Genomic DNA, 26,040 nt, shown 5'->3' with positions numbered 1-26,040 from the left:
AGATCAGTGTAGATGCACCACACTTCAGCCACAGGGGAAGCTGGAGATGCAAATGCTGGAGAAGCATGGGAGAAATTGCCAAAAATCCCATGTGTAAGCTGTACCCCAAAGTCCCAAACTCCACACTGGAAGCAGGGGACCATGACTAACTCTTCCTATAAGAGATTGGGGTAAATAAAGCCTGCTTTTAGATATGGCTTGGGGATCCTGCAGGCCACATCGCAACTGTTCTTTGGTAAAGATAAACATCTGACAAATTACAGGTTTTCATCCTTTCTATCAGGTGGAAGGCATATGCTGCAAATTGCACATTGCACATCAGGTGTCATTATCCAACACTGTTTGATCAAAACTTCCCCTGCAGCCTTGGAAAAAAGTGTGGTATTTAACACTGACCTACGTGCAAATGTAGATTGTTAGCTGGTATGTTCAGTATCTGCTGCACATGCTTATAAGATAATTTGAAACAATCTTAAAGGTGGAATTCATCTGCCCTAACCAAGGCATTCAACAGCAGGGTGACTAAATCAAGCTGACTCTTGGCTCCTCTTGTTAATAGAGATAAAATGAACAGATTCTGCCAAAAGGCAGCTCCACCTCATCCCATCATGAGCAAGTGAGCAGTACCTGTTTGTGGTTTCCACTGCCAGAGAGAGGAGCCCAGCTGAAACTGAGACAGCTGCCTTCGGGAAGGGTGGATGAACCTCAGAAGTGTGTGCAGAACTGTTGATTGGTGTTGTTGAAATTCAGGAAAACACAGTAGCTTTCCTTTTTCTCCATTAGGTGTAAAGTAGTGGGAAAGGACAGCAGAGAGGTGCAGCCAGTCACTCCAAAGGGGTAGGGACAGGGATCAGGGTGGAAACAATCTCTTCTAGGCAAAAGGCACTCCACCTTCCAGGTAGAGATAGAGATATTTTTTTTACTCTCTTATTTACAAGCTTCTCATAGAATTGAGTTGGTTATGATGTTAGTGTCTCCCTGCAGCTTTTCATTCAGCTGGTCAAATTCAGTCGTTTTTCTCACAGAGAAAACTGAGTTTGTGGACAGTTTCTTGGACGTGTGAGGTGTAGTGCTTGGGCACGAATGTTTCATCCCATTGCTGTCCTGCAGAGGGAAACCAAAGCACCCACAGCCTGCTGCCTGAGGGGGCAAGAAGCCCCAGGAGTGTTTGCTGTTCATTGAGGGTGTGCTGGCCCTTGCTCAGCCAGCAGTCTTGTAGGGGCTTTAAAAGCAGTTGAAAAAATAGTGGGAGTGAGAGAAGGGCAAAGAGTTTGAATCCACAAATTAAGAGATGTGGAGGTCAAGGAGCTGATGGTTAAGTAGGGGAAAACCTGAGTGGGTAACATAGAGAAAAATAAGTAGGAATCCAGGCTTTTTCACTAATCCTGTATCAGCTGTCCATCAGGGCTCTTGGTGAGTGCAGGGCAGCCTGGCTGAGACTTTGTGTTCCCAGATCACTCATGGAAACCTTCCCATGCCAGAGTAGTGCCCACCTCTCCTCAAGACATGGCCAAGACTCTGTCCATGCAGGATCTCCTCTTGGCACACTATTTGCATTGTCAGGCTCCTCAGTTTGTCTTTTTGAAGCTTTGATAGTCCACAGTACAGTAATTTCACAATTATAAGCCGCAAGTTACAATACAGAGTGTGATAAAAGGTATCTGTTCTATCACCATCTATTGAGGGTGGGGGCAGTGATCCTTATCTCCCTGGGAGATATTCTGCTAATGGGCCATCCATTGAAACCAGGCAGGGCATTGTTCTCTATCTTTTCACAACCCATCCTTCCTCCAGCCAGTCATTTTCTGCTCATGGCCATTGAGTCCCACTGTGGGACTGATAAAATTACTGCATCCCATTGGGAGTTGCTCCAGCCAGGGGGAAGAGCCCAACATTTCTTACCAAGATAAAAACAGAGGTTTGGGACACTAAGGGAGCCCCTTTCTCCACTGGACTCCAGAGGAAAACCGGATTTCTCCACATCCCCACTGGAGCTCCGGAGGGAAACTGCGCCTTGTACAGGAGCACTGCTCCAACTGAGCCACATCTGTCACTGCAGGAGGATGCAGCCACCATGGAATGGGACTGCTGCCAACACCCTGCCTGACGGGTGTCAGGTTGTACTCTGACTGTGTCAGGGTTTGGGGTTTGTTTCTTTGTAGTACTGTATTTCTATTTTAATTTCCCTAGTAAAGAACTGTTATTCCTAATTCCCATATCTTTGCCTGAAAGCCCCTTGATTTCAAAATTATAATAATTTGGAGGGAGGGGGTTTTACATTCTCCATTTCAAAGAGAAGTTCCTGCCTTTCTCAGCAGACACCTGTCCTCCAAACTAAAACAGCAACTTTTCGTTCTTTGTCCATATATAACCCCCTGATTATAAGCCACACTTCGGGTTTGGACCAAAATTTTAGTCAAAATGGTGCGGCTTATAATCGTGAAATTACTTTAATTTGTGCCTAGAGGGCGGTACACCTCAGGGGAGGTGACCCCACCTGGCCAGCTGCTTCTTCCTGCTGAAGGAGCCAGGGGAACACCAACTTCTGGTCCTTCTGCAGCTGCATTTTCAAGTCAGCCTGAAGACTAAGTGTTGTCTATTGGCAGCATGTCTTTCTCTCTTAAAATTAATAAGCATATAATTTAGACCCGATTTTCACAGACTTCTCCATAGCAGCCTTATCCCCAGATGATGGGAACCTTGCTCTAATAACAGTATTTGTGTAAATTACTGAATGAACATTTCCATTTACTGTTTCTTAACAACACACATTCATTAATACATAAACATTGAAAGAAGAGACCAATTTAGTTTACAGAAGATTTCTGTGTGTTTATGTATTTAAATATCCTTGCCTAACAAATCTGAGATAAAGCACCATGGGGAGAAAGATAAAAAGCATTAAGTGTCTAAACAGACTTCTGTACCACCTGCTCCTTCATTGCTGATATGGTTATGTAGTTTTATTTATTGGAAATATTATTTGCCTGATATTTATTTTTATTATTAAAATGACAGAAAATACTTCCTCTAAGAATCCTGAGCACCTCTTACACATACAAAGTATAAATTAATTTTATAAGTATTACATTTTTTGTTGCTGCAGATTGCCATTACAATGCCTTCAGTTCCTCCTACATTCACAGCTATGAGAGGAATACTGATGGCCAATCCCCAAATATAAGCCCTCCTTCACCAATTCAATAATGGAACAAAGTATGGCCTTTCCCTGAACTGCATTCCTGTGCATCCCACTCCCTCCAACTGCTTCCAGCAAAAGGGTGCAATGTTTTTATCTGTGCATGTGTGTCTACTTTTAAAGATTGTCCTTGTGTTTGTACTCCTTTCCTGGTCCTTGCAGACACAAACAGCACAGATCCCAAGCAATGCCTGTTCTGACAGCACATCTGATGATTTTGAGGTCTGTTACCTGCTGTCTCAGAATGTAAAAAAATTGCCTGGGGGGGACTACAAAGTGGCAGCACTGGGAAATCCTTAGAATAAATATTAAATACTGAGTTTTATGCACAAGTCTGAATGCATTTCACAACACATGCATGATGGAGAGGGGAAATCCTGCTCCTTTGAGGAAGGAATGTGGGAGCTGGTGATGCCAACAGGGCAAACATTTGGGTCCCACTGAATTGCAGGTATTGTCCAATGCTTTTCTGAGGACAAACACGAGTAAATGATGTGGTGATGGTGGAATAAAGAATAGGGTGCAGGTCTCCAATGAACTTTATGGGGATTGAACTAGTGAAGTAGTGGATATCCATCTCCTCAAATTACCTCCTGAGACTACAAGGAAGGGATTTATCTCACCTGATTCTTTATTAAAAAAAAATACAAACACCAAAACACATGTATTTATTTCAGCTGAGTTAGCAGAATATCTATGGCTGTTCACAGAGAAAACCTGCTATTGATGTCAATCTGAATTGGACCTGTACTGGAAATAATTTGGAATGGAAATTCTACATTTGCTTCTGGAAGAACCTAAATTTAGGTTTTGGGCCAATATTTCTAAGTGAGATAAGCCTCTTTTGAAGGGAACTCAGTTCACAACTGATGGGAACAGAATACCTTAAATCTTCTGGAAATATTATCTTATATCAGGGGTCATCTCAGATGTCTAGTGGTCTTTGAAAACTGAGCTCTGAGCTCCTGTTCTTTCTGCTTTTATTTGTTTCTTCAAAATGTCTGGTTTTATGGGTGGGATTAAGTCACAGTGTTTGAGAGAGGCTGAAGATTTATGAACAGCTATGAAAAAGTTATGGGCCACAGTGTTCTTGGATTGGGGGGGAGGCTACATTGGATGTTTCTACTTTTGTGCTTGTGCTCATGTGCAAGTTCATTCAGAAGGCCACAAATGAGAGAGTCAGTTTATAAGTCACCAGGCTGTGCGAACAATTAATTGCTGATTAACTTCCACTGGCTGCCAAACAGAGTCTGGAAGCCAAAGATAAAAAAAATTGAAAGTCACTTTTGCTGATTTTCCTGTACTAAGAATTTATGCTGTGGTAGCAAACTGCTGAGCACTGCATCTCAAAAATACCACTGTTTGAGGAATTATTGATTATTGTTGAGTATGCTTAGTGCCCAACAAAAAAAGTTATACAGATATTGTCACCTGCAGGTGTCTCAAAGATAAGAAGCCTAAGCAGTGCCAGTAGAAAAACCCTAAAGCACCATTTTCAGTGGGGACCATGAGCTGGATATTTACTGTCTCCTGGAGGATTTCATCTAGGTGTTACTTTGTTGTGCACATGGGAGGTTCTTAGTTAAAGTAACCAGCATATTTAAATCACTTAAACAAAAAAAAAAGTTCAAAAGCCATTGTCCAAAAAAGGAGCCAGAGCAGCAGTCTCAGGCTGTGGTTACAGCGAGGTGAAGGTGCTGATGAGCTTTGCCACCACCCACTCTGGGTGACCTCAGTGGCATCTGTGAGGAAACACAGAGCTGGGACACGTTGGCTCAGGGAGAGAAGCACTTTGGTGTTGACTCAAGAGGAAAAACAATGTAAACACTGAATATGAAGGGAAAAATGTGCAGCAAAACTCACATCCTAAGAATTTCAGTCCTAAGTGGGTTGTTTGTTTATCCCACCAGTCAAACCTGGCTGTGCAGCACAGCAAGCCAAAGAAAGTCTCCTTTATTGTTTCCTTGATGCTTACTCATCTAAAAGCCATTCCCCTTTTAGATTATTCTATTTTTAAGGCATAATTCCCATCTGTTCTTTGATCTTATACCACATAAGACATTTAGCTAATAACATCATCCATCAAATACCAACTTTCTTTTAGAGTTCAAACACAATCAACACAGAACCCAGTCCATCTGCTGGCCAGTGCCTCTGAACAGATCCAGCTTGTGAATGGCCAGCTATGTTGCCTATTTTTAAATTAACCAGCTTAGGTCTGTGCTTCCCATGATCCTGCAGGATGACTAGGGGGCACTCCACAGGGAAGTGAAACACCCTCCTCTGGTGAGAAGAGGGTTTGGTGCATCCAGAGCTGTGATGTGCTTGTTGTAATTGGGGTTTTCCAGTGGATGGAGCCTGCCTTCAGCCTCTCAGGGCATTTTTTTTTTTTTTTTGCATACACACACAATATTTTATAAAATATTTTAAGGATAACTTCTTTCAAACGTGGGCTTCTTCAAAGAAAGGTGTGTAAAGACAATGTTTTCTTCTCTGAACAAAATTCTGAGTTTGATGGAAATTTCAGAATTTGAGGGCAGGTTGTCTGAAGGAGGGGAATTGCAGATTTGCAAAGTATTTTTACAGAAAATGCTTGCCTGCTTACCCAACTGGAGAGCCAAGGAATGCCTGATGGTTTAGTTGACCAATTGTAGTGAAGCAGCCCAGCTTGAATTAAGGATATCTGAGATCAATCACAGTTTTAAAAAACCTAAGAAAAACTGGTCAGGAAAAAAAAAAAAAGAGAGATTAATGAGTAATCCAGGGAGCAGGTAGTTTTTCTATGGATATTTTCCAAGTGCAGTTATCAAATTCTTTAAATCATTACTGTCAGATTCTTCACTTAGCTCCATTACCTTGCTTCTCAGTAGTTTGCTTTATCTTGCACATGGTGCATTTGTTTAGGAAGGAATTTGATTCAGGATTTATATTCCACTGGCTTACACATGCCACAGTGTCCTTATCTCCAGATCTGAAACAATAACAGCAATAAAAAAGCGCCTACATTTCCTTCTATTTCCTGGCTTGCCAATAATAAGAAGTCCCTGCAGAGGGGTGCTTGGCTGGTGGTGTTTTGTGATTTCTCAGATAACAAGAGCTTCACATTTCTGTGGAATTCCCATTTGCCAGTGAGCTGCTGCTGCTGCTGCCCTGATTGATATATGACTGCAATGGCACTTTTCCATTTGACATTCCCCCTCTCTCCCTCTCTCTCCCTCTCTCTCTTAAACAACAGCCCTAACTTTTGTGTGTTGCAAATATAAAAGGCAAGCCATGTGACGGAGGGACAGAAGAACAAAAGCATTTGGAAGTAACAGGACCTCTCCTAGCTCTCTGAAGGGTTCGAGGGAAGGAAGGAGTGGTGCATTTTCCAAAGGTAAGCATGCAAATAAGAGATTCCTACAGATTTTTGAGTATTACATGGACTTACACTGAGTGCTTAATCTTTATCTGACAAAGACATGTTCTCCTTGTACCATTTTTAAAATTAAACTGTGTTTAAATGGAACAACGCAGCTCTAGTCCCTGTGTTTCTTTTTCCTTGTGTCCTTACCTCCTGTCTGAAAGTTGCCTGCATGCAGTCAAATAGGTGGCCCAGGCTGCTCCTGAGCAGCTTGGTTAAACTTGTGAGCACGCTGGGCTCCAGTGCAGCTCTGTGCTGGTCACAGCTGTGGCTTTGGAGTGAATGGACATGCTGGACTCTGCCTGAATTCACCGACAGAGAGCTGGTATCGCCAGCACCCTCTTTGTCCCACTACAGCAGGGCTCTATGAACGCGGGCAAGCCTGCTGCTTTAAACTTGGACTGTTTACTTTTATCACTACTTACGCCTGCTGTTCTCTTGCCAGTCATCTGCTGGAGCGCTCAGAATAATTCGAAACAACAGGCGATATTTATCCCTAGCTCTGTGTCTCACGCTTCGCGGGAGCGCTCGCAATTCGCACGCTATTATTTATCCAAACTTCCGCAAGGCTTTCCAATGGACCGGACAGCGCTGGTTGTGGATTAGGGCAGGTTTAACACAGCCTGGGTTGGCTCCGAGCTGTGAGGAAAGCTTGGCTTTGCTGCGGTGCCCGGCTGACAGCGGAGGATGCTGCGCGACCCCAGCCCGCCCGCTGAAGGACAGAGGGAGGCTCTCCTGCCTTCCCGGCTGATCATTCCCTGTGTGTCAGCGCCAGAGGCACGAGCATGACTGCTCTCTGCTTGTCTGGAAGAAGAATTTCTCTGCTGTGAGCCCGGTGACCGAGTGTCAGTGCAGTGTCACTGCGGGAGCGGAGCCTGCCCCGGGAGAGAGAACAGAGCCCGGCTCCCTGCTGCCGTTCAGGTGAGTGAATTCATCCCCTGAAAGTCCAAGCGAATGGGTCCAGCGGCAAAGAACAGAGTAACAAAGAGGAGCAATCTCAGGACTGCTGCAGTGTCACACACAGTGTGTGCAGGGGGGCGATTTTCTTGTGACAAATCTGGATTTGCAAGTTCGGATGTGAGTGTGTGTGTGTGTGTGTGTGTGTGTGCGCTGACTGTCCTGGGACTGTCAGACAGATTTCTTATCCTACTCTGCAAGTTCACTGAAATCAGCCTCCCCACAACACAGCCTATTTGTTTCTGCCTGGGAGAAGTGGCAGAGCAAGTAACTCAGGGTTTCTGCAGCTCTTTAGAGATGAAAAATATATTTCCTATATGCTACATGTTACTTACAGTTCCCAAAGCTTTATAACCATGGTTGAGAGGAAAGAACTCTGCCTGTTGAAAAAGGACTGGTAGAAGGTTTTTTAAAACCAGCAATAGGACAAACTCACTTGAAGGCAAATGATGATTTAAAACCAACAGTGGGAGAAAACTCACTTGAAATCAATACTTCATTGGAAAGTTTTTTTTCTAATAGAAGGAACCCAGCTGCCTGGTATGGCAATAAGTGTGGCTGCAATAATCACAGTGCTGGTATTTGTCCCTCCTCAAAAGAATACAAGAATATCTTCATTTTAGGAGCTGTACCTATGATTTTTTCCTTTTCCTTTTGAATTGCTAATAATGCTCACTTATGCTCTTGCTGTGGGACCTTACTCATATTGGTGAGTAGTTATACACATGAATAATTTCCTGGACCTCAATAGAACTATTTGGTGAGTAATTACATACCAGCTTGAATCAGGGGTTCCCAATGTGACTTACGCATACATTGATATCCTCTTGCTGCTAATTAAATCTTAGTTTTTATTATAAAACAATGCTTTAAGATTTTTCAGTTAAAAAAAAAAAAAAGTGTAAGGACTAGGTATTTCAAGCTTGCAAAGTAAAATGCAGTTGGATTTAGGAGCAGGGTATAATTAGGGGCTGCTGCTGATTAGTTACAGGCTCATTTCTCTACCTGAAGATGCCCCATGTAGGTTTCCTGGGTTTGTGCAGTGCCTGCCTTGGATCAGATTAATGTGTCCTGATGACTGGCCTTTGCAGAGCAGAGTATTTGTTATGGACAGTCCTGGGTACAGTTTGCAGTGCCCCAGGTAGCTCCTCAGGTATGGCTGATTTCCACAAAAGCCATCTGCCCCACTGGAACCATCCCTCACTCGCCTTGGAGGCTTGTGGTAGCATTTACATATTCTTTCCTTTTTGCCTGGCCAGGACTGCAGTCTCTCTTGCCCAGGTGGGAGGGAGACAAACCACTTCCTTGGGAACTCACACTGGTGCCTGCTGTGACTCATTTGACAGGGAGTCCTCCCGTGGTTGCCTTCATTCCCCATTTCTCCTGGGACTGACTTTGTTCCCTTCCTGTCTTGTCTTCTCTCAGATGAACTAGGAAGTGCTCAAGGTTGTCCTTGGAACTTGGAGAGAATTGACTATCTATGGCAAAAGCTTGCATGAAACCACTGAGACATTCATTCTAACAACTTCTCTGCTGGATTATTTGTTTAACTGAAAGAAAACAAAATCCTCTCTTCCCCCTCCCCACCTCCCAATCACTGTTTTAATTACAAGTGTTTGATAGTTGTATTATAAGTAATACCAATTTCTAAGTCTCATACTGCTGAGTATGAGAAGAGACTTGTCCCTGTGAGTTCTAGGAAGGTTTTGCTACATGAGACTGTAGCCCTCTGTTATTTGAGGAATCCACCTCTGGAAGTGGTCACATCAAAGGAAGGCACAAAGACCCTGTGGCAGCAGCTACAGGGTGACTTGCTGGGGCAAAGGATTTTTCCCTAACCCCATCCACTGAACTCTCAGAGTTCTGAGGGTTTATAACCCTTCCAAAAACTCTTCTGAAATGAAACCCCTGTGACTGTAACCCCTCCATACACAACAGGTCCTTTGGCTGAGCCCAGCTAAACTTTTGCCCTCTGTGATATCTGGTTCCCCTGGATCATTGTCGGTTGTGTAAACACGTGTTTCTTTTCATCAGTGCTAAGAGTTCTGCCTCTCAGCTCCCCTGCCCTTCTCCATGTCCTGGTATCTCGGGATGGGGTGAATAGCTGTGTCCAGATCACCCTTTTTTTCTGCTGCCTGACTTCACACTTTTGCTGAAACTCAACTCAGTGGCAGGAGAAAGTTTTATTTGGGTCAGGTTAGCTCAGGTGTGTAAACCAAGAGCACCCCACTTTGACCACACTTCTGTGCATGCATATGAAGAGATATTGCAGTCTCTGCTGGCTGTGATCAGCTGTTATTTCCTTTTAATATGTGTCAGTGTAACATATTAAAATTTCTCAGTAGTGGTATGTTAGGAATCCCTCTGATGCCCCACCTCTAACTTAGCAGAACAATAAAAGCAAGGTTGTAGTAAGCCTTTGAGCAGCTGGTCGTCTATAAATTCCTCCTTTTCTCACATAATCTAATTCAATCTATTATCCGGGTAGCAGTGGCACTACCACTTCCAGACACCATCAGTCCTTGTCCTGCTTGCTGGAATTTCATTGTGTGGCATGGAGATCCTTTCTTCTACAGGCAAGTGTAGCCTCTATGCTGGTGTGAGAGCAGGGGGCTGCTGGTGCCATGGAGACACTGGTCCCAGGAATTCCTCCTCCTCACTGCTATTTTTCAGCTTCTCTTTGTTATTTTTCTAGTTGCATCAATCATTTTTACAGCTCACGCTTGTCACATTTTCGTGCTTGTTATTACTGAGCTGCAGACTGTGTTGGGCCGAGGCAGCACAGGTTGCATTGCCCTTTAAGACATGTGGGTTGAGGATCTGAGTTAATGCCTCAGCTCTGGTTTGGCAAAGGTTAAGCATACCATGGCAGTGACAATCACATTGCTGTCATAGCAGCACGGCTCAAAGGGAGTGGGACTTGGGGGAACGCTGCTCCCCTTGTTAGAAAGACACGGAATTGTTACCATGAGCCAAATATTTAGGTTCCCTAATTATCAGAGGATGAGGTATATGGATGGTGGTCTGAATGTAGCCTGTGTATAAAAGGGGAAAGGATTTTACCCCTGGGGTCAGAAAAGAGGGAACATCCCCTTTAATCATATGCTGTCTGTGGCATGCATAACACTCTCTGCTGGTCCCAGTGGCAGGGATGTGTTTCCTTAGTGTTAAAGAATAAAAGAACCCACTCCATGCTATGGATTTTATTCCATAATCCTGCATCTATTGATAACTACAGGCATTTGAGTTCACTGCAAAATGTGTAAAAGAGAACAAAAACTGCCCACCTGCTTGTAACACACTCCAACAGGTAGAGGACACATGCCTGAATGCCCTAGACCTCTCAGCAACTTGTAATTTGGCCAAGAGTAATTCTGCCTCATGTTGGGTCATAAGACTGAAGTAGAGGTAATTACTGAAGCAAATCCTATAGCTAATGCTTGGCTGGGAACACTTGCACTGTAGCCAGCAGCCACCCTGGCTGGTTTGCCCCTGAGAGGGATGGGTAGCCCTGGACTGCTCAGCTCTGCACCTGGTGCTTCACCAAGGACTAATCCCATCCAGCACCCTCTGGATGGATGACCAAGTGGAAAATTGTATTCCTCTGCTGTCTGAGACTCGAGACCATGACTACTCTGATATTCAGCGAGACACAAGAATAAAGAAAGAATCCAAGGCTGGCATCACCTCACCATTAAAAGGCTCTACTCCCTCATTAGAGAGATATCCCATGCATGCCCATAATCAATCTATTTAAAGCTTCCTGGAAGCAGGAAAAGGAAAGAATAAAAATACAAGCAGTCTTTTGTGCCCCAGCAGTTATTCTTTGTGAGTGTACTAAACCCTTTTCTCCGTGTTGGCCTGTGCCTGTCTGCTGGCCGGGTGCCAGCCCGCTGTACCCACTGGAGTTTGTTATTTCAACCGCCGAGCAGGAAGGACCCTCCTGCTCCCCCTCTCCTACTACCTGAAGGGCTGGAAATATTATTGGGAACTTCAAAAGCAGAGGGAAGTTCATACAGCTCAAGTGCCATTCAGCTGGATTTGTTCCACCTCATGCACCGGGTCCCCATGGCGGGGACACTTTTGGAAGCTTAAATGAGCCCAGAGAACCAGCCCCATGTATGCTCACCCCACATGTGCTGAGGCTCCCAGGGTGCTTCCATTATGTTTGCTGAAATTGCTTCAAGTGCCATGGTTTTCCTACTTTTTTTTTTTTTTCAGTCTGCTTGCAGTCACAGGTATTAATCTCCTGAAATATTAACAGACTTAAGGAAGTCTCACAGTAAAAATGCTTTCCAGGAGTTTCTCTCAGCACAGCCTTAGTAGGGCCAGAAGATGGACTTCTCTAGCATGGACAACCAGATGAAGAGGCTTGAATTTCCTTCTTTTGAGCCTGTTTTCTTTCTTACTGCCTTTTTCTTTTCCCTCTCCCCTCACCCACCAGCTGCTGCCAGCTCTGGCCAGGAGTGTGTGCTGTTTGTGTACCCCCATGCAGGCACACACTGCCCTGCTGTGTAATGGGTGGATGGAGCTCCTGGACCATGGGTGAAGACATTCCCTTCAGCATGGAGAGGGACAAGCTCCAGCACAGCTGGATGCCAGTCAAGCAAACCCTCTTAAGAACAAGACCTTGGGGAAACATTCACTTATTTAGACCTGTGAGGGTATCACTCAAAATATTTGGTTTGGTATTTGCCTTGCCTTAGGATGGGAAGAAATGTTGAAATGTTGTGTGGAGGCATTTCTCAGACAACTGGGGCTGCCTGTGCTCACCTGCTGCTGCCTGGCTGCCATGTGGCCACTCGGTGGCTGTCAGGTGTTCTGACAGGCAGCTGCAGAGAGAAGTGAGGATTTTTGATAGCATACACAGGAGACCAGCTCCTGCACTGCTGGCACAGTAAAACAGCTAGATAAAAAGATGACTGCATTTATTTACAGAGCTAAAAGATATGCTGGAACTGACAAAGACTCTGAGGTGGTTCTGCAGAAAGCAGGGTCAGACACAGAATCCCATCTGGGTTGCCTCTCCTACTCCATGGACTGTTGTCTGGAATAGCTCAGATTGTTTCAGTCCCACAGCTCTCAGTGATTCCCAAGCTGTTCCCAGGCATGGTGTGGATGGCTGTGTGGGCTGGAAGCCACCCGAGTGCTGTGGGTGCTGAAGGATCTTTGGGAACAGACCGTGCTGCCTTTGTCATGGCAGTGCAGAATTTCACTCTGCAGAAAAACCCTTGTGGAGCCTGACTGAGTCATTTGCCCAAGTCAGTTGTTTCAACTCCAAATCAGATCTTGGAGAGTGAAGCCCTCAAAACCTCATCTTCTTGGGAAACCAAAACTTTTCCAAATTTGATAAATTTCTTGAGAAATCTATTTTTGTCTCATGAAGAATTTTGTGGCTTTTTGTTTTGGTCAGAACAGCAGCAGTGAATTGACACACATGCACATATATATATATACATATACACATACATGGCTAGTGACACTTTTTTAGGTCTGGAGTTTGGAGAAACTGAGCAGTCTTGCAACTCTTCTATTTACATAACAAATTCAGATTGAGGGAACCACATGGTGGGATCCAAATAATTGTGTTTACTAAATATGCACAGCATGCAAGGCCAGGCTTAAGTTATATACACACACCACTGCTTCAATGGGATTTTGGCAACCTCCAAAACACAAAAAGCATTGAGTAACTTAAATGGTGCCCTCATCTTCAAGTAAGAGTCTCAAACATAGAAAATGCCCAGCAAATGAAGGCCAAGCTGAACACACGTGCATGCTTCACATGGGGGGCTCAGGGAAGAGCTAACTAGAAGAAGAACACCACAGAGGAGCTTTTCCACTGCTCCCTTCCTACCTCCCAGGGTAAAAGCTGTGTATATCCAATAGACCTTTGGAGAATTGCTCAGCTCTTTATTTTTTTCCTAGATACATAGCAAAAGGGAATTTCTGTTTACGTTCTCACAAAGTGACTGGCTAAATAATTCCAGATGATGGAATGTTCTTCTGTCCTTAAAGCAAAACAAAATCTTAGCCTTTACCACTCTCTAAATGATATTAAAACTATGATAAGAAATCTTTATTATTCAGAAAGCAGTTAATAAGAATGTGGAGTTGGAAAAATAATCCTCACTTTGAGCTTATGTCCATGTGCAATACAGTCTAAGCTGTATGTTAATATGTTTTTTCTTTGGGATATCTTCTATTTTTCCCTGAAGTTTTCAGGTTAACAGCTGTAGCAGTTTTAGGTAACAGCTGTGACAAGTTTTAGTATGTTATGTCTCTATGAAATCCTGGAAACTAGTTATATGGAAAGGAAACTAAGCCATTGCTAACAAAATGTACTTCCCATTTCTCAGTGAATTCTGAAAAAAATATGAAGCAGCGATTTTCATCCACTGTTAGGCCATATATTTTTGTAGCAAGTTTTCAGCCTAAGAGTATGAAGTCATGCTTGCATCTTTTTCTTTACAGGATTCTGTAAAGAGGTAGGATTTAGTCTTCCTTTTTGTTAGCTTGGCAGGTGAGCTGTCTACTAGAGTTTTTGCATGAAAAGAAAGTGAGGAAAAAAGCTGAGATAGAAGAAAAAAATTATCTGTGAAATTGTTGCTTTTTATAAAAAAGTGTCTTTTCCAAATGAAACAAAATGTCGTTGTAACAATGATTTATGATCACAATTGTACTTACTTCTGTTTTTTGGACAGAAGTATAGTCTGGAAAATACTTATGCCAATCCTGATAGCATGTGCTATCTAGGATTTTATCATTTCAGACAGCATTTCAAAAGGAATGCAATTTTTAATTTAATAATAATAATAATAATAATGCTAAGTTCAAGTGAAGTGACATTGCACAATATCAGATGGAAATGGAAAATATGCCAACATACCTCATCATGGTGATGTGAGTGAAAATATTTTGACTTTTTTTACAGAATCAAAAATCTACACCCTAACTTCCATGTGTTTAAATGCCCCTCTAAGACTTCTGCTTCCATATATGTTATATATATATATATAGCACATATGCTTTGAAAATACATGTGCATGCTTCCCATAGGTATGTCAGGAGATACACCTGCACATTTCACCAGTATGTCCATAAACTACTGTAACCACTTATTTGAGAAGAGATTGATCATATTTACAATGGTTTTCTCTCTTTTTTCTTATAAATATGTGATACTTTTTACTTCTTTCAAAGTATTGTTCCCAAATCGTGCTACATTTCTTTGTTACTGAAGTATCAGGGCAATTTTAAAAGGTCGGGAAGTGTTAATACTTTTTGTATTGTGCTTATTCTGAAGAAGGTACAGCCATGTTCCTTTTCTCACACTTTTCCCTGTGTCTTTCCAGCTTTCTCAGAGTGTTTTCATGAGGCAGACTCTGTGTCATCCAATTATTTCCTGAAGAAAACTAGGGAGATAAGCCTTTGAAAACTGAGCCAGGACTTCAGATTTCTCTCACTGTATTAAATCATCCTGATCAAAACCATGGGAAGATATAGAAGCACAGAATTAACAGTGGGATGGAGAGAATGGGAAATGGGGATCCCTGGGTGTAGTATCACATGAAATGAGACAGTCTAATATCAAGTAAATTTATTTGGACAGAGAGGGAATTACTGGGTGTGTAATAATGATTAACTATGTTGGAGGGAGACCTTGCCAAGCAGCATGTTTTGGTCAGCCTCTTTATAAAAAAGGAATAGGAATGTAGGTAAAAGGTTAAACATGGAGAAAATAATAGTGCATCCCTCCTCCTGTTAGCTAATCCTTGGGCATCATCTGCATGAACTGGAGCAGCACAGTTCACTTCGGGGAGGGAGTCTGACCCAGCTCCCATGACCAAGATTTCTTTCCTATGCTGCTAAAATGTTTGGAGGAATATTTATTGACATGAATGAGGCTGTGCATAAATGTATCCGAGATCCTAAGTGTTTAGTGTTGTTTGTTTAAGTTCTTTATACTACAAAGACATAGTAAATTTTTAATTCCCCATTTGCTGAGGAAAATATACCAGGTCATTTTTTACTCTGGGGAAAAAAAAAAAAAAGTTGTCATTTAAATCCACAGTCACATAATTTTTCCTTTCCTACTTAAGCACATGGATAATAGCCTGAAACAACAACAACAAAAATGTCTAATACACAGAGCATCTTTGTCTGCCTAACACACAGAGCATCCTTAATAACATTTCTTCCCAGCATGAGACTTTGGATGTCACATCAGTGCCATCCCAACTTGGATGAACTCTGGAAGTGTTTGTCACTGCTAGGCACTGCTCTCACAGAAGTGCTGGAGGAGGCTGTAAAGCAATATACAAATCATCGAGAACTCTGGTGGGGAGCCTGTTTGGGAGATGAGTATCAGCTGGTTTAGAGACTGCCAGCAAACCAGAAAACAGTTTTGAAAGAGGCTTGTATAAGGCAATAAAGGCACACATCAGCTCTTTAAATACCCATGGGGCTCTGGGTGTATTTCTTTGTGAGTAGGGAACTAGGGAACTGTTTTATCTTAAGTTTCTTCAGAAAGTCTTTGCACTTTTAGCTGTACTGATGAAGATCCTTTGACTATATCGGGCTGTGTTTAGATAGATAATTCACAGCTCTTTCAAGTTATATCTGTTTGTAGTGAAAGTGAAATTAATCATCCTGTTGTGACTAAGGGCTTTGTGACTAGGATCAAGGGACTGTAAAGAAGCAGCTGATTGAGATATTCTCCTTCCCCTGCTGTCACAAAGCTCTGGGCAGCATTTCAGGGGCTGTCCTGTACCTGTTTCCCGGGAAATCTCCTGATCTCCAACAAGAACCAGAAATCCAGATGCCTGGGTAGATAGCCATGTGTCTCCACCCGAACACATTTTTCCCCAGCTGATAGCTGGGATAGTACTTGGATGTTATGGAATAATCAATGTATTTTTCAGATGCTGCTCTTTAATTAACGGAGAGGAGACTGACACGGAGCAAGTGCTGCCTGGCAAGTAAGCAAGCAAAGCCTGTCCATGTGTGTGCATGGGAATTTGGTACTCAGACAGGGCAGGGCAGCCAGAGACCCCTGTAGTTCCTCATGCAGAGCAGGCTGGGGCTCAGCAGTTGGCTGGGGCACCACTTGGCTCATGCCTTGGCTCAGCCCCTCAGCATCCCTCCACCCTGGGGGTGTCCCTTGTCCCTGCAGGGTATGGCCAGGCAGCCTCCAGAGCCACAGCTCAGCCTGCCTCCAGCCTTTCCATGGCCTGACATTCCCATCTGTCATGCAGAAAGCAGCCAAGCTTTGCCCCTCTTTGACACTTTGAGTGTATACAGAGTTCTTCCAATTTGCAGAAATTTCTGATGTATTACTAATCACCAGTTTTGAGGGGAACACTATAGGGGTCTTCACTGAGTGGGAAAGAATGGCACTGCAACACTTGTGATGTTAAAAGTCAAAAGGTTCTCCCTGAAATGATAGAACAATGCTAAAAATAACAAGGCCCTGACATCTCCTTCCTTAAGGACATATTCCCTACCTACTGTGGGAATGATGCTCACTCTGAGCAGGTATTTTGGCTAGCAAAGGTCCTGAGTGCCTTAATGTTACTTATGTCTATTTTCTCCAGAGGTCTTTTTGCTCAGGATTGTGATTTATGTTGCTTTTATTCCAGCTGTGCAGGAGATTCTTTGATGGATTACAATCTCATCAGGCTCCAATTTAAGAAAAAGAATGACAGCTCAGACACTTAAACCAGACTTTTCACCTTCCTGGAAAGGAACTGGCTTCCAGAATTTGGGGCGTTTTTGATGCTCTACCTCCCTCTGCTGTTACCAGCGAGAAGTTCCTCGACAATGGGAAATCATGTACTGGCGGCTTCGATTTCCATGCTGTCGCTGCTGGTGATGGTGGGAGACACGGACAGTAAAACAGACGGGTCCTTCCTGATGGACTCGGACCCCAGCCGCTGTATGAGGCACCACTACGTGGACTCCATCAGCCACCCCCTGTACAAGTGCAGCTCCAAGGTAAGGCTTCCCCTCACCTCTCACTGCAGGATGCTGCGAGGGAAGAGTTGGTAAAATGAGCCATTCTGGGTGATTTTCTTGGTATAAATTCCTATCGACCAGAATCTGTCAGCAGAGACGTGCAGATGTGATGGCATCTTGTGTGTGAGTAAGAGCTGGGACTGGAGATAAAGGTTCTTGACTCGCTTTTCACCTTTTGAAAAGGAGAAGTTCACAATTCACAAGCTTACATGCAGTAAGCTACAAGACTCTAAGGAGCACATTTGGGATCTCAGCTGAGATGGGCTAGTTTGGACATTTAGATCACCCCAGTCAGTGCATCCTTCAAGTAAATGTTTAATCTGGAGCAAGTTCATAACGACTATGATAGACAGTAGCACATCTACTGGGAGAACTAAACTATAAAATGGTAATTAAAAAAGGTTATGAAGAACATTGCTTATTTTCTCCCTGCCCACACCTTTTTCAAAGCCTATGTTTTCATGCAGAATGACACTTGGATGGTAACTATAGGGCTTAGCACCAGACAGAAATACAAGATTGACTTTCATTTGGGATTTCAAGCCTGAAAAGTTTTGTGTCAAAATGGTTTAGCAGCCTGTGCGTGTAGCCTACAGCCATTTATTTCATTGTGTGGAGAAAAAGAATTGGGAGAAACAATGGGAAAATCCTTGCTGGTCCCTTTTGTCTTGTCCTAATTTGTTCTGTCTGAGTTAGCACAGTCTGTACATTCAGATGACTGGGCCATTCCTCTGTCCCATGGGAAGGGGCTTTGCCTCAGGCATTCACATCCCAGGATTAAGAAAAGGAACTATTGCCAGCTCCAGTGCTTTTGCCAGCCCTGTGTTGGGTAAGAGAGGGATGGGAGGCTGGTGTGTGCCAGGGTTTATCACAAGAGGGGTGCCTGCCTGGTGGCAAAGCCCAGCAGCAGGGATCCTGGGAGAATTTGCAAGGAGAGAGGATCCAGGGTTGAGGTGGATGCAGTGCTGACAGCAGACACCCCCCGATGCCTTCGTGTGCAGAAGGAGTTCCTTGCTTCCTACAATCAGTGCAGGGGTGAGGGAACACCACAGGCACCTGCAGATCATAAAAACTAAAATAAAGCACAGAGAGAAGTGTCCACAGAAAATAAGACCTGCAGGGTGCTCTGTGCACCAGGACAGCTGCTGCCCTGGCCAAGCCTCTGCAGCCAGGCTCATCCTGTGCCTGCTCAGCAGAGAGGAGCTGACAGCCTCAAAATTGGGCACAGGGAGCCTGCCCTGCCCTGGGCTGCCTTGCACTGTTCTCTCAGCAGTGCTGTCTGCCTGGTTTTGCACAACCATGCCTGATTCACAGCAGTGGGAGCCCAGAGACTTTTGCCCTACTTCTGAATCCAAACAGTAAAATCATACATTATTGAGGTTCAGAAGAGGTCTTTTGATTTGCTTTTAGGCTGGACTAGAACTCTGTACCATCTGGGAGACATAGCATTAACACAGAGAAGTGCAGAGGTGCATCTCTTGGTGCAATATTGATTTTATTGCAGTTGACTTCAGCAAGAGGCAAAAGTGACAAGGTGTAGGTGTGTGAATGGTTTTCCTTTACAGGTATCTGTGTGGCAGCAGTCCTCCCCTCTCTGCACTTTTCTGATCACCTGTTAGACCTAAAAGGAAGGAAGGAAGGAAGGAAGGAAGGAAGGAAGGAAGGAAGGAAGGAAGGAAGGAAGGAAGGAAGGAAGGAAGGAAGGAAGGAAGGAAGGAAGGAAGGAAGGAAGGAAGGAAGGAAGGAAGGAAGGAAGGAAGGAAGGAAGGAAGGAAGGAAGGAAGGAAGGAAGGAAGGAAGGAAGGAAGGAAGGAAGGAAGGAAGGAAGGAAGGAAGGAAGGAAGGAAGGAAGGAAGGAAGGAAGGAAGGAAGGAAGGAAGGAAGGAAGGAAGGAAGGAAGGAAGGAAGGAAGGAAGGAAAAGAACCCATTGAAAATTCACTTTCTTTTTAGCATCTCCAATGACAGAGAAAAGCAGAAAAGCAATCAGACCTTTAGGAGTGGGGCTGATCGAAATGAGAACACAGAACACATTGTAATGAAAATCATATCATTTCAAAACTGAGCTTTGAGGAAAAAAGCTGTTGACATAAATATTCACAACTCTGGCTGCAAAGGTCAGTGGTTCTTTCCAAATCAAGCCTTTAATGGAAATAATGTTTGAAAATATTATTACATATTTTTATTACATATTTTGGCTTCCCAAATTTCACAACAGTTTCAAGAACACTTCTATAACAATACTGCGAATTGTATGGACTTTCTCATGAAGCGGAAAATGAAAACAGTTTCTATACAAAGTGAAATATTTCCTAGAAAACTCTCTTAATTCAATCTCTTATGTTGTTTGGTTTGTTTGTTTGTTTGTTTGTTTGTTTGTTTGTGTGTTTGTTTGGTTTGGGGGGTTGTTTGTTTTGGTTTTGTTTGTTTGTTTTGGTTTGTTTTTGGTTTTGTTTTAGTTTTAATGTCTTGGGGATCTAAATAATTCTGGTAGATGCAAGGCTTCTGTTCTGGATCTGGTAGCATATAAACACAGAGGACTATTAGACATGCTAATTAAAACTAGATGCAATGTCTGTTTATATATATAGTGATAAAATGTAACTAAGACAAAAACCGGAGAGTTCTATGGGAGCAGCTGTGGGAATTGTGGTGCCTCTTGTTTCTACCAAGTTTCCATTGTGGAAGCTTGGACTGACAGTGTCAAGCAGAGATTTTGCCCTTTTTTGGGGTGATAGACTGGTTTCACTGAGATATCCTTTCTCACTCCATATGTTTTCCCTTTTGGTGCAGCGCAGAGTTACAGAAGTTAAAATGGCTTCAGAAATTGCAAGACATATTATGTTTGCTGTCTGTCCTGACTGAAAAAGGATTATGTCCACTGTGGTTCTCTGTGAAAACTGCCAATTGTACCCACAAGGGAAGTAGTTTTGTTAAACATCCAGCCAATATAATTTAATCATTGAAATCCCTTTTGCTTATGGCCTCAGGCAGGCGATGAAAACAGTTTTCCAAATCCTTTGGAAACATAGTCTATTATAGTAACAAAACATCCAAAAGAGACACAAAAGACGGATGGAAAAAGGCCATTTGTTCCAGAAAAAGCAGTGTTTGCCTTTGTCTTCAAGGAAATGTTTGTATCAACTCATGAGATATTGCCTTTTCTGACTATACTGGATTTACCCTGACCTCTGTCATGAAGACCCACTACTCTCCATCAATGTGCTGGGTTCCCTCACTGCTCCCAGAGCCTCCCAAATTCCAGTTTTGGCTGTCACAAGTGCTTTGTCCAGATGTGCCAGAAGTGTGCTACCACTGACAGTCTCTCACTAAAGAATCCAGCCCAGGGAGACACAGAGCAGATGAAGAAAGATTTAGCAGATGTTTGGAGACATTAACTCCTGAGGTAGTTCAGGAGATTTTCAGTAATGCCTGCTTGCAGCCAAGCCACGGGAACTGTGTGAAAATATATTCTCAGGCACCTCAGCCCTTCTGCTTTCATGCTTCAGCTTGTTGCTGAAGGTGCAAAAAAGAGGACTACAAACACCTTTAATAACAAACCAGTTCACAACTTCTGGATTTCCAGAATACAGCACAAATAATCAGAGTCAAATATTGCCTCAGATTCAGGTTGCTCTCTTTTGTACCTATGAGACCATTGACTTTAAATAATAATGATAATGATAATGATAATGATAATGATAGATAATAGTATTCTTCCCTAGCTGCTCATAGACCCACATGGCACAGACCCACACTGCTTCTGGATCCAGCCTTGCAAGGTGACATACACAAACCCACATGTGTAGGGGCCAAGGGGAGCCAAGAGGTGTCAGATTATAAAATACCCACATGTTTTTACTATATATAAACACCCTCTGTATCACTGTGCTATGCCATCATAGCACTACTAATTATTTAGGTGATAATCTCTATTGCACTATAGTACACTAAGCAATAAGCAGCCAGTGCAATTGATTAAAAGGCAAAGCTTTCAAAGTACATGCTATTTCCAGCTCATTTTCACACCTGCCAAAGTCCAAGTGGTGCTATTCTGGATTTATGATGAGGAAGGTAAATTTTGGTTAGGACTTTAGGTAGCCCAGAAAGCTATTAAAATGGGAAATCTGATATTTTTTTTTGCCTGAAAGTTCAACTTCATAACCTTGGGTTTTGTCATTGGTAAGAGTTTACACTGTCACCTAAAAACAAGGCATAACATCAACACTGTGTGATTCTACATTATATAAATACTGACCTTAATCTTATAAAAATCTAAGTAGCCAGCAAAACTGCAGATTAAAATTAGAGCCTTCACAGATTAAAACAAGTTTTTAAACACAAGGCTTAGAAATTATAAATTGTAAATTATAATTATAAATTTAAAAATACAAAATATAAATTAGAAATTACAAATTAGAAATTAGAAATACAGTGGCACATTGACTAAATATTGGCTGGGTTTGCATCAGGAAGCCAGCTGTTTATGAGAATGATATTCAGACAGAGATATTGGCACATCAGATAATTCTACCCTATAATTACTCTGGGTAGTTCTTTTCTCATCCTTCCAGTTTCTTGAGGGTATGTTTTATTTTTATTGGCATTTCTGAAGGTACCTGCAGATACAGGAGCAGAAGTGTGTCATAAAAATTCTTGGGGTTACAGTACCAGAAAGTGACTGATTTTTCCAACTCCAGAAGCATCAACCATCAGGAATCAGCCCCACCAGTGTGTGCTGTCACATTTGGGCTGAAATCATAGAAATCATACCCTGAACCTCCCAAAAAGCAATTTCTGGCTGTTGTACATCCCACTGTACCACCCCTGAGGAGAGTTCCACTCTACTGTCTTTGAAGCCTTCAAACAGTCGTCAGATGCTGTTGGATTGCTCCTCACCCCCAAAATTTATTGATGATCTCCAAGATCTATTCCAACCTGGTCAATTCTGGGATTCCGCGATTCAGCCAAACATTCGGGAACTGCCTGTGACAGAGAGTGCACAGTCTGATAAACTGGTCAAAGCAGGGGACCTAAAAAGAGCCATCAAGATGCTGGGAAGGAAATTACTGGGTTAAATGTCCCAATCTTCTCCTTTCCTTTGCAATACAGGCAGGATTAGATAGCTGCATTGTTGGTATCTAATTAGCTCCCTCCACCAGCTACCCACCTGGGAAAAGAGGTTTGTTTACAAGGGGGAAAAAAAGTGGATCTTTATCTGAGTAATGGGGTGACAGCACTGCAGTGATTGTACCCTAAAGACTCTGCTGTTAAGGAGCTTGGTGTAGCTGATAGGTCTGAAGCTCAGGTGTGGCTCAAACAATACACTGAAATTTCCCTCCCACCATGTTAGTACAAACAGCTGAAGTTAATTTATGCATGAATATGCACTACCACAGGAAGGACACCATAAATTTACGCTACAAATCTTAAAATATAACAGATTTGTCAGAAAGCAACAAAAGCCTTTCTCTAAGAAGCAAGATAGTACCAAGCACAGATCATCAGCTCATGAAGACATCTTTGTGATCTGTGTTGACAGGAAGTGTAGTTGTTAGTGTATTAATACATTAATACATTTTCAAGCAAAACATTTAGCATGCAAGTACTTTTGGAAAAGTAATTTTTAAGCACTGTACAATGGATGATCAGAACCTTTCCCATGGACACAGACAATGCTGGCATTTCCTACTTGATTTCAGGAATATTCTCTCTCTCTTTTATCTCACCTTTCCTTAAGATTCTGACTAAAGAGAAAATTAAACATTCAGAGTACCTGCCTGCATAAATTAGAGATTTGCAGCCAGCTGAGCTTGTGCAATGAAAGAAGCCCAAAAAGGTTTAGCACTGTAAAGTATTTGCTGTCACATCTGTAGTTTTTCATTAAGATTTTCTGGAAAAAAACCCATGAGATGATATGTGTACCATAGTTAAAATGTAATGCTCTCCCTTGGTTATAGGAAAGACTTAAAACTGTTTTACTGCCTACTTGAGATGATATAATAAGCTGATATTGAAGTTTATATTTGTTAAGCAAAATTAGCTGACATGGATTTAATATTTCCGTCCCCATGAAAGTACAGGAGTCTGTTCAAACTTGTACAACACCCGTTATCAAGGTGTAACAGATGTTTCTAACACATCATTTGCTGAGCTTTAGAAGGTCCTCTCCAAGATTTATATAGTGCTTAATGCTGTATCTCTACTCAAGGGGTTGTTGGGGAGTTGGTGACTGCTCATGGACTTTCCCTCCTTAGTGTCTCCAGTTGTGCATGTTGCCTTGTTCTGGTCACAGCTCTCATTTGAACTCACAAGAAACCTGGAGCTGGACTGTTTTTTGAAAATGTCACTAGGGAATCTTCCTGTTTGGCAACAGTTCAACTTCTTTTGCATTTTCACTGCCTTATGCCATGCAGTGCATTTTATACAGATACAACTGATGCAATGATATATCGGTACACATATAATTGCAAATACATGTTCAAGGTGAACTTTGTCAAAGGAGTGAGCTAGAAACACATTTCTTTGAAGCAATACACTGAGTATCTTTTTAATCTTTTTACTTCACATGTATCTAAACTTGAGACATGAGAACCAGTTCTGCTGATCAGTGGTGTGTGTACTCAAAACACTGGTAAATACCCAACCAAAGAATCAGCCTAACTGATGATTCAAGGGCTTGACTGCCTCGGATCTGGAGTCAGCACACTGCAGTTGCAGTCATGGTGTCTGGAAAACAGGGCTGGCTGTGATCATTTGGAGCCCTAAGGTCAGTCCAGGTCCTGCAGTCTTTGTTGTCTGTGCCAGATGTTAGTGGCACTACATATTAGTGATTAATCTTCTTTTTTCCTCCTGCCTTCAGTCAAGAGTTGGGATTGAAAACATGAGAGGCAGGATTTTCATGTTCAGATTCAGTTGTTTATTAATTCTTATCTATAGTATAGTGAGTTCTTCAGCACTTCTAGCTAACAAGCTAAAAACAAGAAAATGTCAGCGGATCTAGCTCGTTACAAAGTATTTTAAAGGCTAATTGTCCAATTAAAAACTAACATCTATATTATTTATACTTTTGACCCAATGACCAAACATCTGTGACCTGCACTGCAGATTTTCTATTCAACCAAAAACTACTACCTAAAACTAAGAAGAAGGAACAAGAAAAAGACAATGCCCTAGAATGTCCATCTTGTCCCATACCTATTACTATATTCTAAAACCCCAAATTCCAGACCCTTCACCATGTGAAAGCACACACTTCTATTCTAACCACACACCAGTGACTCCAACTCCATCACTCAAATTTGGAAGCCTTCTCCAAGGCCTCAGGTCAAAATCAGTGCTCTTTTGGGGTTCAGTGCCAGAAAGCACAGAAAGCTCAAAACTCCCAGGCTTCAGGGTTCCAACACCAGAGATTTCAGGTGGAAATTTTGCTTTTCCTTGTACCCACGTTATCTCCTCCATTCTCTGAGACACAGCCTGGGGCAAAGCAGGGTGTGGGGCTGAGATGCAGTGACCAAACCCCAGCGGGGCTGGAAGGAGGCTCCCCCCTGCTGGTGCCAGCTGTGTGCTGGGGACCCGTTTCCTAACGCTGTGTTTCCCTTGGCAGATGGTGCTGCTGGCTCGCTGCGAAGGCCGCTGCAGCCAGACCTCGCGCTCGGAGCCCATGGTTTCCTTCAGCGCCGTCCTGAAGCAGCCCTTCCGCTCCAGCTGCCACTGCTGCCGCCCTCAGACCTCCAAGCTGAAGGCCATGAGGCTGCGCTGCTCGGGGGGCATGCGGCTCACGGCCACCTACCGCTACATCCTGTCCTGCCACTGCGAGGAGTGCAGTTCCTAGGCCCCGCAGGCCGCGGACACGGGGGTGCTGCTGGGGGGAGATTCCCAACAAACCATCCACGGCCAGGCCGGCGCTCCCAGCACAGGATCGCAGCGAGGACAGGACTGACTGGAGTGAAGCTGAGAGCAGAAGCACAAAATATCCCGGGTTGTTGGGTGGTGCTGGTATCGTGGTGTGGGCTGTGACGAAGGCAAAAGCGTGAGGACTTGGTTTTATGAAGCCTTTCTTTTTTTCTGAAAGGATATTTTTGAGAGTTTCTTCTTTTTCAGACTCAGCTCTGACTACAGAGAGGTGCTTTTACTTTAGGCCACGGGGAACAGAGAAGAAGGTCAGCCAGATGACAGCACCGCAGTCTGAAAACTGACATTTGGACAGAGGATGGGCATCAGTTCCCACTGACAACCTCTTAACCTATCAATTTATTCTCAGTTTTCTAGTTATACTGGCCTTCAAAGCAAACTGTGCTGTTGGCAAGGGTCATCTGTTACTGACCTAGTGTCCAAATGCTGGATAACTTTAAATGTGGTTTAGCAGAAATTACAAATAAACCATTGAAAAGTGAACTGGATATGAAATGCCATGCTTGGAATACCCAGCCTAGCTGAAACAATGATTTGCACCATGTGTCATCA

The 26,040-nt window shown here is 43.1% G+C and overlaps 1 protein-coding gene across 4 annotated transcripts; it reads left to right on the top strand.

Annotated features, from left to right (window-relative positions):
* The first annotated feature begins 6,346 nt into the window (after window positions 1–6,346).
* On the top strand, window positions 6,347–25,971 carry LOC116992340 (norrin cystine knot growth factor NDP). Of its 4 annotated transcripts, XM_033051840.2 has the most exons (5): window positions 6,354–6,575; window positions 7,048–7,523; window positions 16,484–16,540; window positions 17,201–17,555; window positions 25,181–25,971. In XM_033051840.2, exons 4-5 carry the CDS (start codon window positions 17,337–17,339, stop codon window positions 25,406–25,408), a joined length of 447 nt encoding a protein of 148 aa, XP_032907731.1. In that variant the 5' UTR covers window positions 6,354–6,575; window positions 7,048–7,523; window positions 16,484–16,540; window positions 17,201–17,336; the 3' UTR covers window positions 25,409–25,971. The 4 variants fall into 4 exon arrangements, with proteins under 4 accessions (XP_032907732.1, XP_032907733.1, XP_032907731.1 ...); XM_033051841.2 differs by lacking the exon at window positions 7,048–7,523 and having other exon boundaries at window positions 6,347–6,575; XM_033051839.2 differs by lacking the exon at window positions 16,484–16,540.
* Window positions 25,972–26,040: the final 69 nt, after the last annotated feature.

This window comes from Catharus ustulatus, chromosome 2 (assembly GCF_009819885.2).
Source record: "Catharus ustulatus isolate bCatUst1 chromosome 2, bCatUst1.pri.v2, whole genome shotgun sequence".
Classification (NCBI taxonomy): Eukaryota; Metazoa; Chordata; class Aves; order Passeriformes; family Turdidae; genus Catharus; species Catharus ustulatus.
The sequence above is the reverse complement of the archived record's forward strand: the minus strand, read 5'-3'. Positions and strand labels throughout refer to the sequence as shown.